A 19,524-nucleotide genomic window follows, 5' to 3' on the forward strand; every position below is an offset into this window, starting at 1 on the left:
GAACTTTTACTTTTTATTTATAGTTTGAGTGTTTTACAATTAAAATTCTTTTATGTATTATTATATATAACCACTTAAGGAAACAAGTAAATATGAGAAGGTCTAGCAATATATATAAAGGGAGATAACTATGATTTCCTATCAGTAGAACTAAGGGTGATTTTTATTATCTTCTTTTTTCTACTTTCTGGACTTTGGTAATTCTTCTATAATAAACAAATATTTCTTCTTTATTAAAAATGGTTATTTTTATTAACAAAAAAGTCAACCAGCCAGGTTTAATGGTGCACACCTGTAACTCCAGCTCTCAGGAGACTGAAAAAGAAGGATTGCAGATTCACGGCCAGTCTAGGCAACTTAGTGAGACCTCATTTCAAAATAAAAAATAAAAAGGGCTAGGGATAGAGCTCAATGGTAGAATGCCCCTAGGTTCAATTCCTAGTACTGTGGGGATGGGAGGCAATCAAGGTTCTGGAATGTATTTATAAATTATATGATGAACTGCTTAAAGATATATAATCATGGTTTACCAAACTCTGTCAGAGTTTGAGCTTCAGATATTTATTTGTATTATATAAGAGACATTAGAATCAAATGCTGACATTCTCAAATAAAAAGGTATTTGGAGTAATTAAGTAAATGTAAGTTATATATGTATATATCTTTATAATATTGAAAATGAAGGACTTTGTATTTTCTAGTTTCTGATATTTTTTAAATAATAAAAGTGCAATAGTTGCCTAATATAAACGGAATTCTTTTAACTTTCTTTTCCCCCACTTACATGTTTTCCAAAATACTGTTTCATTTTCACTGGTCTGGTCAACTAATACCATCTACAATGCATACACAAAAGCTTCTTTGAAAGACAGTAAAACAATTTGTGAAATAACTATGCCTCCTTACACTTGCAAGACAGATTTTTGGTAAAATAAAAAGATTTTATATCACATAATCACTATACAACTATTAATCTGTTATATATATCAAATCATCACATTACAATTTACAAATATATTATGATAAAAAAAATTAAAAAACAAGACACAACACATTTCCAAAATCAATCTGAAAGAAAATTTAATATTCTATTTTATGATATATTCACTTAGATTGAGAGAAGACTGAAATACTTTATCCGAACTGTGAAAATTTAAGATGCCAGTCCTTCAATATACAGGTGAGTTTTACTTTGGGATTAGAATAATTTTTTAGCTAAACTATTACTCCTAACCCTTTTCAAAAATAAAATATAGCTCTCTCCTCTTATAAAACAGTAAGACACACAAGGTCATTCTAGTAATTGCCAACTTAACTAAAAAGACCTTTCTTTATTGTTTTAGTCATTGATTTGTTGCTGGTAGCAGCTGATGTTTCACTTCTTTTGGCAAACCACTCAGGAAATTTTCTTTTTGAGGCTTCTGATGATGCAGCCTATAGGAAACAGAAAGAAAGAAAATACCAAAAAAAAAAAAAAAAAAAAAAAGATCTTTATTACTGAAAATATATAGCATTTGCAAAAAAGTAACACAGGTTCCTGGATATACAACCACCTTTCCTCCCCACACAAAACCAACCAAACCAAATAGTGACATCCATAGAATTTATTTATGGGTCAAAAAGTTAATAAAAAAAGAAATCATTATCATTTCTTTAGGCAATTACTTGCTATCCCGTCATCTGTTCTTAGACACTGAAGTCTAGGCACTAATTTAGTAAAGGAAGAATTTAATTTGGACATTATTTTAATCCCATGGTGAATCTGCTTTGGATTAACCAAAATGGTGAATTTTTAATTTTCTGAGAAAGGTACACAGTCATGTATGCAGACACACATACATTAGGCATTTGAAAAAGAACATAACTTCTAATATCCACAATGGCAGATAGACTAGAAGAGTGATCCAATTATTATCAGCACCTTGCAGAGTGATCAAGACACAGCAGACACTTATGAAATAGTCAATGAATAAATGAAAAATAATATATTTTTTAAAACCTCAGAATCCTTTGAGACTCTGCTGCCAACTACAAATCCCCTTCCCAGAAAAAAAAAAAAAAAAAGATAAATGAACACAGGTGCAACACTGCACACAATTTTAGCAACTCAAGCACTAAAAGCCTCTTAACTATTGGTTAAAAGTCCCTGGAAAAAAGAATACACAGGATGGGTTTGTGTACCATACCATCCATACATGAAAAAAAATTTTTTTAAGTAGGCAAGAATTCCCTAACTCTATAATAGCATAAATCTGAGCATTCAGTTTGAATACTAGAACTTCAGAATAATATAACAGAGAAATCATTCTAACATGAGTATGCATTGGAATCAAGCAGAGTTAACTTAGTGACTGGAAGTATTTGAAGGCTTTATGAGAAGGTAGCTTTATTCAAGTTACAAAACATCTGTTACCCTAAGGTATAGCTACAATATAATTTATTTTAAAAACTGATGGTTTATTTATATATTGTTTATCAACTGCTAGCTATGTTTTACTGTTTGTTATGTTTAAAAACTATTTATGTTTAAATAGTTGAGGATAAGAAAAAAAGCAAATGATCACAGGCAATACACTATGAAACTTTATATTTTAAAAAGTTGTTAGTGCCATCTTGTAATCCCAGCTACTGAGGAAGGTTTGAGAAAGAAGGATCACAAGTTCAATGCCAGCCTGGGCAACTTAGTGAGACCAAATCTCAAATAAAAAAATAAAAGAGGCTGAGGGTGTGGATAAGTGGTAGAACACTCCCTAGGTCCAATCCTCAGTACTGTTTAAAGAAAAAGAAAAAATGTCGTTGGTTTAAATTTCAACTGAGACACATGCAATATGTATGACTCATGCATGTTATTTAAATTTCTTCCACAGAAAAGGGTAATCATAGTATATATAACATCACTGAAGTATCTGGAATTAAATGAAAATGTGCAAAATATCAAAACACATCTTGACTTATTCTTAGTACTTACTAATATTATTTTTTCCTACAATATTTCTATAGCATTTGTCAGTATTTATAATTATAACAATGATCTTATTTCATTGAGAAAAGAGGGGGAAATGCTTACTTATATTCACTGTGTCTTTTGTCTCAACAATCAGTATCTGAAGAGACCTTAATTATGAGGTCTAAGACATTTATTAGAAACATTACTCTCCAGTGTCTATTTTCTTTATCAGTAAAACAATAAAATTCCCAGCCATCATAAAAAGGAATTTTATGGGGCTATTTACCTCTATTTAATGTTCCAAATTCTATCACCATACTATTGCCATTAAGTTGTAATAGAAAACATTGACTCATTTGCTGATTATATGCGTACACATATTTAAGTAAAGAGAAATAAGTTATATTCAAATTTAATTTCATCTGTAACTAAGAAAATTCGAAACATATTAGTTATCAAGCCTGACATATTTGTCATGAAAACTATTTTCATAAATCAATTTTACCTGTGAATGAGAATCTAAAAATAAATCTTCTTTTTCTGGATAGTTGGATGGCTGACTCCAGGAAGTTGGTTTTATTGGATGTCTGTGATCTCTGTTTTTCATTGAAAAATTGTCAGAATGCATTCCAACAACCTTTAAAAATTTTACAAAATATAAAATAGTTATGTCATACACTATTCTCTTAGTTAAAAAAAAAATCTATTCCTAAGAAAGTAGAACAAAATCAGATAAGGACATATCAACGAAAACTATAGACCAATATCCCTGTGAACTTTGATGCAAAAGTATTTAATGAAATATTAGAAAATCATATTCAACAACATATTAAGAAGATTGTATATTATACCAAGTTCATTTTACATCAGGGATGAAGGACAGTTTAAAATATACAAATCAATAAAAGTAATTTATCACATCAATTAGAAATAAGGACAAAAACACTTAGTCATCACAATAGATGCAGAGAAAGTTTTCTAACAAAATTCATCATCTATTCATGATAAAAACACTTAAGAAACTAGCGATAGAAGAAACCTAACATCATAAAGGCTGTCTACAAAACCCCAAAGCCAATATCATAGAGAATGGGGGGAAAGTGGAAACATTCCTTTAAAATTTGGAATAAGATGTCCACTCTTACCACTCCTAGTTAATATAGTACTAGAAATTCTAGCAAATTCAGCAAAGTAGCAGGTTACAAAGTCAACACAAAAAAATCAACAGCTTTCTTATGTAACAATAATGAGTCTGCTGAGAAAGAAATCAGGAAAAAAAAAATCTCACAATTGCCTCAAAAAAAAAATGTGCTAAAGAACTAGGTGCTGTGGATAATGTAATAAAGGCAGCTTGCTTCCCACCTTCAAGAGGCTTATTATCTTCAGTATCCTCCTGAGATGTTATAAGCAAGCATGCAAATACATTTTGTAAACGTGTTTTATAAAGTTTCTGGTTATGAAATATACATCTGAATTAAAAAAAATAAATACCTAGGAATAAATATAACCAGACATAAAAGACCTCTATAATGAATACTATGGAACACTGAAGAAGGAAGTGAAGAAGACAAAGGAAGATAAAAGACCTCCCCATGTTCACGGGTAGGCAAATTTAATATTGTTAAAATGGCCATATTACCAAAAGCAATATACAGAGAGTCAATGCAATTCCAATGACAGCCTTCAAAGAACTAGAAAATACAGTCCTGAAATTCATTTGGAAGAATAAAAGACCCAGAATAGCCCAAGTACTTCTAAGCCAAAAAAAGCAATGCTGGGAGCACTGCAAAACAAGACTTCAAATTATACCACAAAGCTACAGTAACAAAAATTTCATGGTGCTGGCATAAAAAAAGAAATGAAGACCAATGGAATAGAAGACACAGAGACAGATCCACAAAAATGCTGTCATCTGATCTTTGTCAAAAGTGCCAAAAACATACATTGGAAAGAAGACAGCCTTTTTTTTTTTTTTTTTTTAAAGAGAAAAAGAGAGAGAGAGAATTTTTTAATATTTATTTTTTAGTTTTCGGTGGACACAACATCTTTATTTTTATGTGGTGCTGAGGATTGAACCCAGCACCCCAGGCGAATGCGTTACCGCTTGAGCCACATTCCCTGCTCAAGACAGCCTTTTTTAACAAATGATGCTGGGACAATTGAATATCTATATGTACAAGAATGAAACTAGCCCCTTATCTTTCATTCTGAGCACACACATGCATACACACACACACACACACACACACACACACACACACACAAAATTCAAAGTGGATCAAAGATCTAGGAATTAGACCAGAAACTATAAAACTCCTAGAAGAAAACATGGGGTCAGTACTTCAACATATAGGCACAGGCAACAACTTTCTGGAAGCTCAGGAAATGCTGCCAAGAGTTAATTAATGGGATGGCATCAAATTAAAAAGCTTCTGCACAGCAAAGGAAAAATTAAGAATATAAAATTGGAACCTAGAGAATGGGAGAAAATATTTGCTAGCTACTCTTCTGACAGAGGAGTAATATCCACAATATATAAAGAACTCAAAAGACTTGACACGAAAAAAAAAGTAACTGAACTAATAAATGAACAAGTGAACTAAACAGACATTTCTCAAAAGAAGAATTACAAATGGCCAATAAATACATGAAAAACTGTTCAACGTCATTAGCAATTAGGGAAATGCAAATCAAAACCACACTGAGATTTCATCTCACTCATCAGAATGGCAGTCAGCAAGAATACTAACAATAATAAATACTAGAGAGGATGTGGAGAAAAAGGAACACTTTTATGCTGTCGGTAGAACTCTAAAATAGTACAACCACTATAGAAATCACTATGGAGGTTCCTCAAAAGACTGGAAAAGTCATCATAATATAGTGATACATGCATACCCATGTTTACAGCAGCACAATTCACAATACCCAAACTATGGAACCAGCCCAGGTACACATCACAGATGAGTAGATTAAAATAATGTGGTGTAAACACATTATTTTTAATGAAATTATGTCATTTGCAGGAAAACAGATGGAGCCTGAGAACATAATGTTAAATGAAATAAATCAAATTCAGGTTAAGGGTCATATGCTGGGGAAATGCTGGGGAATGATACTAGCCAAATTATATTGTTTTACTGTGTGCCTGTAGGAATATATAACAACAAATCCCAACATTGTATACAACTACAGTACACCAATAAAAAAAAGTATGGGGAAAAAAAGCAAGCTTAAAAGAAAACTCTCTCTTATGTAGTCAAGAAAAAGAAAAAGAAAAAATGATAAAGGAAAAGGTATTGGAAAGATGGTAGTATGCAGCAGCAAAGTTTTTAATATTTCTAAATCCCAGTATTAAAATAGATAGCAAAACCAAAAATCCATTTTTTTCTTTTTGAGTTCAACATTTTTTAAGGTCATCTTTAGTTTTACAGCAAATGAAAACAATAAATGTTACGCATTATATATTAATACACAAGCAGTTTGACTTCATATATGAATGGCACTCAAGGGCATGGGAAAAGTTCACCTTCTACATTTACAAGGAAATTAAGCTTGGAGGTATCTAGAAAAAAGTCAAAATATTAAGCAGGTAAAGACAGACAACCAACAGCCATTAACACCAATATAGCCACCAGGCAAGGTGATGCACACCTGTAATCTCAGCAACTCAGGAGTCTGAGGCAGGGAGATCACAAGTTCAAGGACAGCCTCAGCAAATTAGTGAGGCTCTGTCTCAAAATTTTTAAAAAGGGAGGTCTGGGGATGTGGTTCAGTGGTTAAGCACACCTGAGTCCAATCCTCTCAGTACAATAAAAATAACATTTTTTTTTTTAAAAGACCAACACAATAAACATCTGTGTGAGAAAAAGCAAAAACAAATAGTGAGGTGTCTGTAAACAGGAGAACCCCAAAACAGTCCGCTGGGGTGGACATGGTGGTACATGCCTATAATCCCAGCAGTTTAGGGGGCTGAGGCAGGAAGATCATGCATTCAACATGAGCCTCAGCAATTGAGTGAGAACCTGTTTCAAAAAAAAAAAGAAAAAAAAAACAAAGGGCTGGGGCTGTAGCTTTGTGGTTTAGTGGTTAAGTGCCCTGGCTGGTTCAATTCCTGGTACAAAAAAAAAAAAAAAAAAAAAAAAAAAACACCAATAGAAAGCATGATAGAGATGATAGAGTAATGTGAAAACAGCATCTGAAAATTGGAGGGCTTTTGTCCAACCCAATTAGCATGTGAATGTGAAGAGTTCCCACTGGTGTCTGAAGTGGCTAAAGCTTTGATGAATCTGTGACCACTCAAGGCTGTCTTCTAGGAGAAGGCCCCACATTCAAGAAAAAGTGCCAGGGTTATCAAAATCAAGTAGATCATGTACAACAGAAACAAATGGAAAAGAAAGCCTTATATATCTCATATTTGAATATTAAAACGACATTAGAATTATGTGAAATTGAAAAAGAAATCCTGACCATGCCTTCTTTTAAAGTGCAGGAAAACTAATTTCACATTAAAAAGAGCAACAGAAAAGAATCAAGATCACATCTCAGACATCAGACCTACTTAGACACAGAGTAAAATAGGAACCTTTGAAAATGAGCTGAAAAACACTAATAAAATTATTCAAAACATGAAAAACACCATAAATCAAAATCAGAAAACTAAAAAATTGAAAGAAAAACTCAGGGGAAAAAATAATGGAAGAGAAAGAAAGAATTTAATGAGTACTAAATTATGCAGAAAACAGAAATAAATATTATGTCCAAACAGAAATAGAAGGTTAAATAAAATTGTAAAGAGAAATAAGTTAAATAAAATTGTAAAGAGAAATAAGAAGTATTCATAAAATGCAACCAATATTGAAGGTAGGTAAGGAAGACCATAACATATAGATAGAAGTCCCAAAAGAAGAAATACAAAGCAATGGAACAAAATACTGAAAATATAATTTAAGAAAACTTTCTTGAATTAAAAAAAAATTAAAGCCATAATTCAAGAAAATATTCCAGAATAAAAAACTACATATTCAGAGGACTGGGAAGATGGCAGCGAAGGGAGTGCAGCATCCCGTGTACCGCGTCACTGAGCAGGAAAATGACAAGGTAGAATGGCTAAAAGCTAGCTTGTTAGGAATTTCCAGCAAAATTGGGGTGCTCCGAAACCTAGAGGAAGGATTTCCATCGCATAAGGAAGAGCTACTGGGACTCAAACGCCAGAGATTTGTCCGCACGGAGGGTCATGCTGCTTATTCAGCAAAGCGCCCCGCGGCCAGAGTCTGCAGCGCTTGCTGGGAAACGACAACGAGGAGATAACAACGCAAAGATACAGCGCTACGGATTCTGCAGGCTCCCGCCAGCTGTGCAAATACTGTACTCAGAGCTGAATTCTGGGCTTGAGACGGGGAAGGAAGCCATCCAATTCGGTTCTCCACATCAGTCAGACCACAGAGGAAGCCAGCGGCCACCATCTTGGAGAGCTGCCGTCATCATCTCTGTTTTTGACGGATCGCAGCTCTTTCAGCTATAGAACAGCGGGGAAAACTTAAGGGCCCCTCCCAGCTCTCCTGTGAGCACGATAGCCAGACCGAGGGAATCAGGAGCGGCGTGGGAGTCACGGCAGCGCGGGACTCCCAACTACCGCTCCCACCAGTGCTGACAACTGAGGTCTCTTGCACTGACTCGCCACGGCGTGGGACTCCCGGCTACCACTCTCACCAGTGCTGACAACTGAGGTCTCTTGCACCAGATACCGGGGGCGTGGCTACCAGAAGGTAAGCAAATTCCCTGGGGGTTCTCAGCCCAAGCTCTACAAACATAGGGTCTGAGGAAGGCAAACACGGAGAGTGTGCCCAGGCGCTAATGAAAACAGGGCTCCCAGGAGCAGCAGACCTGGCGTGTAGCCAGTATTGTGGTGAGCGTCACAGGTGAGCGGGGCCTGGCTCCAGGAAACACAAGAGAAGGCCCTAGACACTCAGGATTGGAGACCTGCCCAGTCTGGGAGGAAGAGCTGCTGCACAGGGACTGGTTCCCACCTATTGAGAGGAGAAGCTTGACCCAGTGGGCACAGCTCCACCTACTGGAAGAGAAGTAAATCGAACTCTATGACTGAATTTATTATTACTATTATTATTATTATTGTTAATATTTTTTTTTAATTTGGGTTTTTTTTCTCTTTTCTTTCATTTTCATTTTCTTTTTTCTGGTTGCTGTTCTTAAATTTTTTTTATGTTTTTAATTTTTTTAAACCTTTTTAAATTTTTATTGTTATCATTTTTTTTAATTTTAACTTTCATTTTTTTATTATCATTATTATCTTTTTAAAAAATTTCTTTCTTCCCCTATTTTCTTTTTTTTTTTGTCTTTTCATCTCTTTACAATTTTCTTATTCCCCCTTTCTTGAGTTCTACTTGCCTACCCTCATTCTCTTTAGTGACATCTTCCCTTTCCTTCTAATATCTTTCCTCCCAAGCATCAAATAAATTTATAAGAGTCAACAGTAACTCAGCAATCAAACAGAACAAGAAGTAATATGAGCAGCATAAAAAAGCAAGGAAGAAAGGGAGTACAAACAATGAAGGACAGCCTAAATATTCAGGAGGACCTAAAGTCACTAGAAAAATGGTCATATAAAGAACTCAAGGAACACCTTAGACAGATGGAACGGAATCTTAAAGAGGATATGAGACAGCAAATTCAAACAGTGAAAGAACACATTGAAAATGAATTACATAAACAGATAAAAGAAGAAGTAAAGCATCTTTATCAGGAGATAGAGATTATTAAAAAAAATAAACAATAATTCTAGAAATGTAGAAAACGATAAACCAAATTAGAAACTCAATTGAGAGTATTACTAACAGAGTGGAGCAAGTAGAAGCCAGAACGTCAGATAATGAAGACAAAATATATCATCTTGAAAAGAGTCTAGCCAACTCAGAAAGGCTGGTAGAAAATCATAAGAAAAACATCCAAGAGATATGGGATAACATTAAAAAACCAAACATACGAATCATCGGGATAGAGGAAGGTACAGAGAATCGAACCAAGGGAATGAATAACCTTCTGAATGAAATAATAACAGAAAACTTTCCAGAAATAAAAAAGGAAACGGATATACAAATTGTAGATGCATACAGAACACCGAGCACACAAAATCACAGTAGACCAACGCCAAGACACATTGTTATGAAGATAGCCAATATACAGAACAAAGAGAAAATATTAAAAGCTACAAGAGAAAGGAGGCAGATTACATTCAGGGGTAAACCAATAAGGTTAACAACGGATTTTTCATCACAGACGCTGAAAGCGAGAAGATCCTGGAATAACATATTTCAAACACTGAAAGACAATGGATGCCAACCAAGAATTCTGTATCCAGCAAAATTAAGCTTCAGGTACGATAACGAAATAAAAATCTTTCATGATAAACAAAGGCTAAAAGAATTTGCAGCCAGAAAACCAGCACTGCAAAGCATCTTGAGCAAAACACTACACAAGGAAGAAATGAAAAACAACAACCAAAACCATCAGTGGGAAGAGCCTCGGTAACGACAGAGGACAGCGGGGAAAGCTAATCATGGAGAAACAAACTAAATTAAAAAAAAAAAAGATAAATAATTAAACATGGCTGGCAGTACAAACCATATATCAATAGTAACTCTAAACGTTAATGGCTTAAACTCACCAATAAAGCGACATAGGCTGGTAACATGGATTAAAAAAACAAATCCAACAATATGTTGCCTCCAGGAGACACATCTGATTGGAAAAGACATACACAGGCTGAAGGTGAAAGGGTGGGAAAAAATATACCATGCACACGGTCCTCGGAAGCAAGCAGGGGTGGCCATCCTCATAGCAAATAAAATCAACTTCAAGACTAAGTTAATCAAAAGGGATAAGGAAGGACATTATATACTGTTAAAAGGAACCATTCACCAACAAGACATAACAATTATCAATATTTATGCACCAAATAATGGTGCTGCAACGTTCATAAAACAAATTCTCCTCAAGTTCAAGAATCAAATAGACCACAACACAATAATTATGGGTGACTTTAACACACCTCTCTCACCATTGGACAAATCCTCCAAACAAAAGTTGAATAAAGAGACTATAGAGCTCAATATCACAATCAATGACCTAGACTTAACTGACATATATAGAATATATCAACCATCATCAAGTGGATATACGTTTTTCTCAGCAGCACAAGGATCCTTCTCAAAAATAGACCATATATTATGCCATAGAGCAACACTCAGTAAATATAAAGGGGTGGAGATAATACCATGTATTTTATCTGATCATAATGGAATAAAACTGGAAATCAATGATAAAAGAAGGAAGGAAAAATCCTACATCACATGGAAAATGAACAATATGTTACTGAATGATCAATGGGTTACAGAAGACATAAAGGAGGAAATCAAAAAATTCTTAGAAATAAATGAAAATACAGATATAACATATAGGAATCTATGGGACACAATGAAAGCAGTTTTAAGAGGGAAATTCATGGCCTGGAGGTCATTCCTCAAAAAAAGGAAAAACCAACAAATAGATGAGCTCACACTTCATCTCAAAGTCCTAGAAAAGGAAGAGCAAAACAACAGCAAATGTAGCAGAAGGCAATAAATAATTAAAATCAGAGCGCACATCAACGAAATTGAAACAAAAGAAACTATTGAAAAAATTGACAAAACAAAAAGTTGGTTCTTCGAAAAAATAAATAAGATCGACAGACCCTTAGCCATGCTAACGAAGAGAAGAAGAGAGAGAACTCAAATTACTAACATATGGGATGAAAAAGGCAAGATCACAACAGATGCTACAGAAATACAGAAGACAATTAGAAATTATTTTGAAAACCTATATTCCAATAAAATAGAAGAGAGTGAAGACATCGATAAATTTCTTAAATCCTATGATTTGCCCAGACTGAGTCAGGAGGATACACACAATTTGAACAGACCAATATCAATGGATGAGATTGAAGAAGCAATCAAAAGACTACCAACCAAGAAAAGCCCAGGACCGGATGGGTATACAGCGGAGTTTTACAAAACCTTTAAAGAAGAATTAATACCAATACTTTTCAAGTTATTTCAGGAAATAGAAAAAGAGGGAGCTTTGCCAAATCCATTCTATGAGGCCAACATCACCCTGATTCCGAAACCAGACAAAGACACCTCAAAGAAAGAAAACTACAGACCAATATCTCTAATGAACCTAGATGCAAAAATCCTCAATAAAATTCTGGCGAATCGGATACAAAGGCACATCAAAAAAATTGTGCACCATGATCAAGTAGGATTCATCCCTGGGATGCAAGGATGGTTCAATATATGGAAATCAATAAATGTTAATCACCACATAAATAGACTTAAAGATAAGAACCATATGATCATCTCGATAGACGCAGAAAAAGCATTCGACAAAGTACAGCATCCCTTTATGTTCAAAACATTAGAAAAACTAGGGATAACAGGAACTTTCCTCAACATTGTAAAAGCTATCTATGCTAAGCCTTAGGCTAGCATCATTCTGAATGGAGAAAAATTGAAGGCATTCCCTCTAAAATCAGGAACAAGACAGGGATGCCCTCTATCACCACTTCTATTCAATATAGTTCTCGAAACACTGGCCAGAGCAATTAGACAGACGAAAGAAATTAAAGGCATAAAAATAGGAAAAGAAGAACTTAAATTATCACTGTTTGCGAATGACATGATTCTATACCTAGAAGACCCAAAAGGGTCTACAAAAAAACTACTAGAACTAATAAATGAATTCAGCAAAGTGGCAGGATATAAAATCAACATGCATAAATCAAAGGCATTTCTGTATATCAGCGACAAAACTTCTGAATCGGAAATGAGGAAAAACACTCCATTCACAATATCCTCAAAAAAAAAATAAAATACTTGGGAATCAACCTAACAAAAGAGGTGAAAGACTATACAATGAAAACTACAGAACCCTAAAGAGAGAAATAGAAGAAGATCTTAGAAGATGGAAAAATATACCCTGTTCATGGATAGGCAGAACTAACATCATCAAAATGGCGATATTACCAAAAGTTCTCTATAGATTTAATGCAATGCCAATCAAAATCCCAACGGCATTTATTGTAGAAATAGAGAAAGCAATCAGGAAATTCATATGGAAAAATAAAAGACCCAGAATAGCAAAAGCAATTCTAAGCAGGAAGTGTGAATCAGGCGGTATAGCGATACCAGATTTCAAACTATATTACAGAGCAATTGTAACAAAAACAGCATGGTACTGGTACCAAAACAGGCGGGTGGACCAATGGTACAGAATAGAGGACACAGAGACTAATCCACAAAGCTACAACTATCTTATATTTGATAAAGGAGCTAAAAGCATGCAATGGAGGAAGGATAGCATCTTCAACAAATGGTGTTGGGAAAACTGGAAATCCATATGCAACAAAATGAAACTGAATCCCCTCCTCTCGCCATGCACAAAAGTTAACTCAAAGTGGATCAAGGAATTAGATATCAAATCAGAGACACTGCGTCTCATAGAAGAAAAAGTTGGCTCCGATCTACATATTGTGGGGTCAGGCTCCAAATTCCTTAATAGGACACCCACAGCACAAGAGTTAATAACAAGAATCAACAAATGGGACTTACTTAAACTGAAAAGTTTTTTCTCAGCAAGAGAAACAATAAGAGAGGTAAATAGGGAGCCTACATCATGGGAACAAATTTTTACTCCTCACACTTCAGATAGAGCTCTAATATCCAGAGTATACAAAGAACTCAAAAAATTAGACAATAAGATAACAAATAACCCAATCAATAAATGGGCCAAGGACCTGAACAGACACTTCTCAGAGGAGGACATACAATCAATCAACAAGTACATGAAAAAATGCTCACCATCTTTAGCAGTCAGAGAAATGTAAATCAAAACCACCCTAAGATACCATCTCACTCCAGTAAGATTGGCAGCCATTATGAAGTCAAACAACAACAAGTGCTGGCGAGGATGTGGGGAAAAGGGTACTCTGGTACACTGCTGGTGGGACTGCAAACTGGTGCTGCCAATTTAAAAAGCAGTATGGAGATTCCTGGGAAAGCTGGGAATGGAACCACCATTTGACCCAGCCATTGCCCTTCTCAGTCTATTCCCTGAAGACCCTAAAAGAGAATACTACAGAGATACTGCCACATCGATGTTCATAGCAGCACAATTCACAATTGCTAGACTGTGGAACCAACCCAGATGCCCTTCAATAGATGAATGGATAAAAAAAATGTGGCATTTATACACAATGGAGTATTACGCAGCACTAAAAAATGACAAAATCATGGAATTTGCAGGGAAATGGATGGCATTAGAGCAGATTATGCTTAGTGAAGCTAGCCAATCCCTAAAAAACAAATACCAAATGTCTTCTTTGATATAATGAGAGCAACTAAGAACAGAGCAGGGAGGAAGAGCAGGAAGAAAAGATTAACATTAATCAGAGACAAGAGGTGGGAGGGAAAGGGAGAGAAAAGGGAAATTGCATGGAAATGGAGGGAGACCCTCAATGTTATACAAAATTACATATAAGAGGTTGTGAGGGGAAGGGGAAAATAAACAAGGAGGGAAATGAATTACAGTAGATGGGGTAGAGAGAGAAGATGGGAGGGGAGGGGAGGGGAGGGAGGATAGTAGAGGATAGGAAAGGTAGCAGAATACAACAGTTACTAATATGGCATTATGTAAAAATGTGGATGTGTAACCGATGTGATTCTGCAATCTGTATTGGGGGTAAAAATGGGAGTTCATAATCCACTTGAATCTAATATATGTAATATGAGTTGTCAAGAGTTTTGTAATATTTTGAACAACCAATAAAAAAAATAAAGAAGCAAAAAAAAAAAAACCTACATATTCAAAGAACCCACTGTATTCCTATGTATCTTAAATCAAAACTACCATTATCAAGACATAGAATTCCTCCATTAAGACTAGATCAAGCTTCTGATGTAACAGTAAATAAAATAGACATAATAATAACTATGCATCAACTAATAAAAATAATTCATTATAATTATATTCTTTATCAAAAGCCTCAATGGTAAAATGGAACAGAAGAAGGAATATAATCCAGGTCAATAAAGATGAACTTTAAAATACAAAAGGCTCTGAAAGGAGGCCTCCAAGAGACTACATTAATCAGAGCACCTTCTATACATGGAGGCTGACAAAAGATGCTTTGATGGCTCCCTCACCTCTTAATCTACTCCCCCTGCCTGCCTCAATACCCTTATTCTCCTAAGTGGGGAAAAAAGGCTTAATTAGGCATACCTTTAGGATCCAATAGGCTTAGTATGACTTCCTCCCACCCATCTCCCAAAATCTGTCTCCAATCTCTGTTGGCATCTGTTGCTATTTCAGTGGGAAAAAAACAAAATTGCTAATGTGTGGTTAAAATGATACTTTACTGTAAAGGTAAAGTAACAAGAAAAAATAAGTTACATCTTTTCCTATACTGACAATTAGAAGTTGGGGAAAACTAAGAAGGTCTTAAGCACCTAATAAATGAACCTAGTATAGATTACAAAAATGAAAGGTTGGGCATAGAAGATAAATTTCATTAACTCCACCCAAAATATATTTACTTTAATGTTCCTTTTATAACTATTCAACTAATTAAATCTCACTAGGTTATCTAGGACATGACTATACAAAAGCCTAAGTATAGAATTTCAAAAGATCAGTTACCTTATTTATAAGGTTTTGAGAAAAGTAGGAGTTTGAAATCCTATAAAGATTACCTTAGAATTAAATTGTAGTCCCTAATCTTGTAATTTAAATATTAATAACCTACTATTACACTAAATTTATCATCTAGGAACTAAAATAATTTTTTAGTGTATTATTAAATGTTCAACAACTTTTATCTTGGACTCATATAATTTTAGACCTGAAAGACACTGAAGGTCAAATTGTATAATTTATGCAACCATTTAAGAGTCACCTTGTCAAAGAATAATTATTCTGTGATCACTTTTTTTATTGATTTGTTAAAAATAAATGACAGCAAATACAGTATAATTCTTCTTACCAATCCCCAAAAGAAACAAATGCCGAATGTTTTCTCTGATATAAGATGACTGACTCATAGTGGGGTAGGGAAGGGGAACATGCGAGGAATAAATGAATTCTGATCACTTTTTTATCTCATATAACACATCAAGCAATAATTTTCAAAGCATTTGATTTTAATACAATATACTACCTAAAATAATACTAAATTTGTAAATTTCTCTCATCATGCATAAAACACTTTATGATATGCTCAGAACTGTGAACAAAATTATCCTGGTATCCCACATATTCCATGTAATAGTAACAGCATGATGAATGACAAGATGATATATAAATAAGCTTGGGGGATATTTATAATAGAATTTGTTTTCTTTTTTTTTCATTAACTATATAAATTGCCATATGCTTAAATCCATTACTTACACCACTGAAATAAAAAAACAATTTCCCAGATATAAGGTCAAACTGCTACAAATTAAGCTGATATAATATATAATCAACTAAATAGAAGGGAGATCAGTGGAGGAAGGGGATTGAGAGGGAGGGAGGAGCTGACCAAACTTTCCTATACACATACATGAATGAACCAAAGTTAATTTCACTTTTTATGTATATCCATAATTGACTAATTTTTAAAAACCATAAGTAAACAGAAAAACAATCAGTAGAGTTGAGGAAAGGGAATAGAGGGAGGAAGGAGGGGAACCTATAAAGGGAGGAAGAAGGGGCAGGAAAGGGGAAGTACTGGAGACTAAATTGGAGCAGATTATATTCCATGCTTGTATAATTATGTCTAAACGAACCCCAATATTATATTTATACTGAGTTAATAAAAAAAGTACAGATCATTCTAGTATTAGAACATGCAAACTGAATAAGCTCTTTATGAAAATTCTACATATAATTAACACCTTAGTACTGGTGCTTACTTCTTCCTTGTTTCTCTTAGAACTTAAACAGGTCTCTTCAGAGTTGGGAAAACATCTCTTTTTGTTGGAATCACAGGAAGGCTGGAATAACGGTCTGCTGTCATGATTATTTTCAAGGATCTCAATTGCCATGTGGATAAGATATGTGTCGATGTTTTCTGGAACTAACATTCTAATTAGTTTAATTTTATTCATATCTGTAAAAGATGAAAAAAACAATTTTAAAACAAATTGTGCAGAATACTTTAGAAAAACCTATGAGCTGGATACAGTGAAATATTTTATAGAAAGGAAAGAGGAAGATTACCCAAGAAAAATTTCCTCTTTCACATGCCCTACAAAAATGATAATGGACTATAAACATGTCCCCCTCACTCCTGCATCCCCTCAATCCACCTGGCTCCAATATAGGTCAGTACTTTTGACTCTGAATAAACTTATGTTTCACACTGCCTTTTGTAGACCTCCCTGAGAATCAATCCAAGCATTTAGAGAAATGTTCCTACAGGAAACTGCTTTGAATTACAAATATCCATTACAAATTAATATATCTTAAAAATAATTTATCCTTAAAATAGGAGCTAATCATATTTGTAATATACTAACAAAAAGAATCCTTTCAATGGGTATTATAGCATAACAAAGCACATCAATTGTTCAAAATGCTTATTAACTAGATGAGCTTTCTGGGAAACATATGATGTGCTGAGAGCCATAGCCAAGTAGGAATGACGCATGGCATTTTGCTTTGAAAGGTGACCCTGTTCAGGGATTAGGGTGGCTCCAGGTTTAGTGTGGATCCTGCTGGATTAGGGTGGATCTGGGTTTAGGGTGGATCCTACTGGGAATAGGGCGGTTCCAGGTTTAGAGTGGATCCTGCTGGGAATAGGGCATATCCTGCTGCCTCAGGTGCCCGCCCGCTCCTGGAGTTCCCGTGGAGTTCTCTTGGGGTTCTGAGAGAATTAGTACGCAGAGCTTGGTGGAGGGAGTGTATTTTTCCCAGAACTTGTGTGTAGAGGCGGGTGAGAGTTTGGGAATAAAGAGTTGCTGTTGGAATCTACAAGTTTTTGTGGTGGCTCGGTTATTTTCTGCCCAGCCAGACTGCGGCAATGATGCATATTCAAAATCAAGGAACTTTGAACTTTTTGTATCCAACAGAACTAATTCAGATTGGGTCTTCTACATACCTTCTACAAATTATGTAGCAATCTATTACAAAAAAACCACTAGGCATGTTTCAAGCACTTCCTTCAACATCATATTCATCTGTATGCTCTAGAACATAACAAAAATAAGCAGCATAGAATCTACTCACTCATATTCATGTGACTTATAAAACACATCAAACATTCTAACAATTCAATTTAGTAGTCAGAAACCAAGTCGTTTTTTAATGCCCACCCTGAAAAAAAATGGTTTCATATTATTACAGTTTTCAGTTTTACATCTTTTTTCTTCCAAAGATCTTAGCTCGCTATTCCAGGCCTTCTCCCATACACTCCACTTTGATTAAAAAAAAAAAAAAAAAAAAGCAGAAAGAGAAAGTTAAGAAGCTCATTAAAATTAGGACACTGGGTTATCTAAGTATTTTTAAAGTTTTTAAGACTGGTACTAAGCATAGTCTTAGAAAAGGAAAATCGCCTCTAATTGCCATATCTACCAACTAAACTAAAATTTTATTTGTTCCTTGATCATTATCCAATTCTAATATACCATGGAAACCTCACAAATTTTATTACTTCATCATTTTTTAATGACTGAAGAATGTTTAGTTCTATGTGTATGTCAGAATTTACTTTTTGAGTTCCCTTTGTCTTCTCTATTTTTTTAAAACCAGCGTTATGTTGAATATCATATTATGTATATCTTTCCATACTTATAGATTCCTAGGAGACAGATTGATAGTTCAAGTTAGACACCTTTTATATTTTGATGTATATGGCCAAACTGTTTCGAGACAGTAACTAATAACCTACATGTTGCTATGGAGCAAGTGAAATGTGGCTGGTATGAATAAAAAATGAATTCTTAAATATAACTTACTGTAATTAATTTAAAATTAAATTTAAAACTGATATTTGATTCTTTTATTGGAAAACTTAGGCATTTGGAAGCAATTTGATTATGCCAATCTACTTGTTAAGATGTAAATTTTATGAAATCTAAATATACCTAAAGTATTTCTACTTAAACTTTAGCATCAGAAGATATGCTATAAATGTAAAATATCTGATTTCAAAGGTTTATTACAGAAAAAGAGAAATATCATTAGTAATTTTATATTGATTAAATGTTGAAATAATAAAATTTTAGTATATTAAGTAAATTAAATTGGTGGCTAATATCATATTTCTATTGAATAGTGCTGCTCTAGAAAAGTATAAATTGTCACACAACCTAATCAATTAATACAACTACAATGTACTATATTTTCTTCTGTGGGTATCTAAAAATTAAATACATCCTTAATTTCTTTTTTTTTTTTCCTTTTTTTTTTTGCACATTGAAAACATTGAACTCATACGCACTCAACCACTAAGCCACATCCCCGGACCTATTTTTCTATTTTAT

At 34.3% G+C, this 19,524-nt stretch overlaps 1 protein-coding gene across 5 annotated transcripts in view; it reads right to left on the reverse strand.

Moving 5' to 3' along the window:
- Wrn (WRN RecQ like helicase) overlaps positions 1–19,524 on the reverse strand; it is a 143,653-nt gene continuing 124,129 nt past the window's right edge. For all 5 annotated transcript variants that reach the window (XM_076853901.1, XM_076853900.1, XM_076853899.1 and 2 more), the window contains 3 exons: positions 16,954–17,150; positions 3,453–3,584; positions 1–1,434 (listed from right to left, as the gene is read on the reverse strand). In XM_076853901.1, coding sequence (XP_076710016.1) covers positions 1,312–1,434; positions 3,453–3,584; positions 16,954–17,150 — 452 coding nt within the window. In that variant the 3' untranslated portion in view covers positions 1–1,311. The remainder of the gene's footprint in view (positions 1,435–3,452; positions 3,585–16,953; positions 17,151–19,524) is intronic.

Source organism: Callospermophilus lateralis, chromosome 4, assembly GCF_048772815.1.
Source record: "Callospermophilus lateralis isolate mCalLat2 chromosome 4, mCalLat2.hap1, whole genome shotgun sequence".
NCBI classification, from domain to species: domain Eukaryota; kingdom Metazoa; phylum Chordata; class Mammalia; order Rodentia; family Sciuridae; genus Callospermophilus; species Callospermophilus lateralis.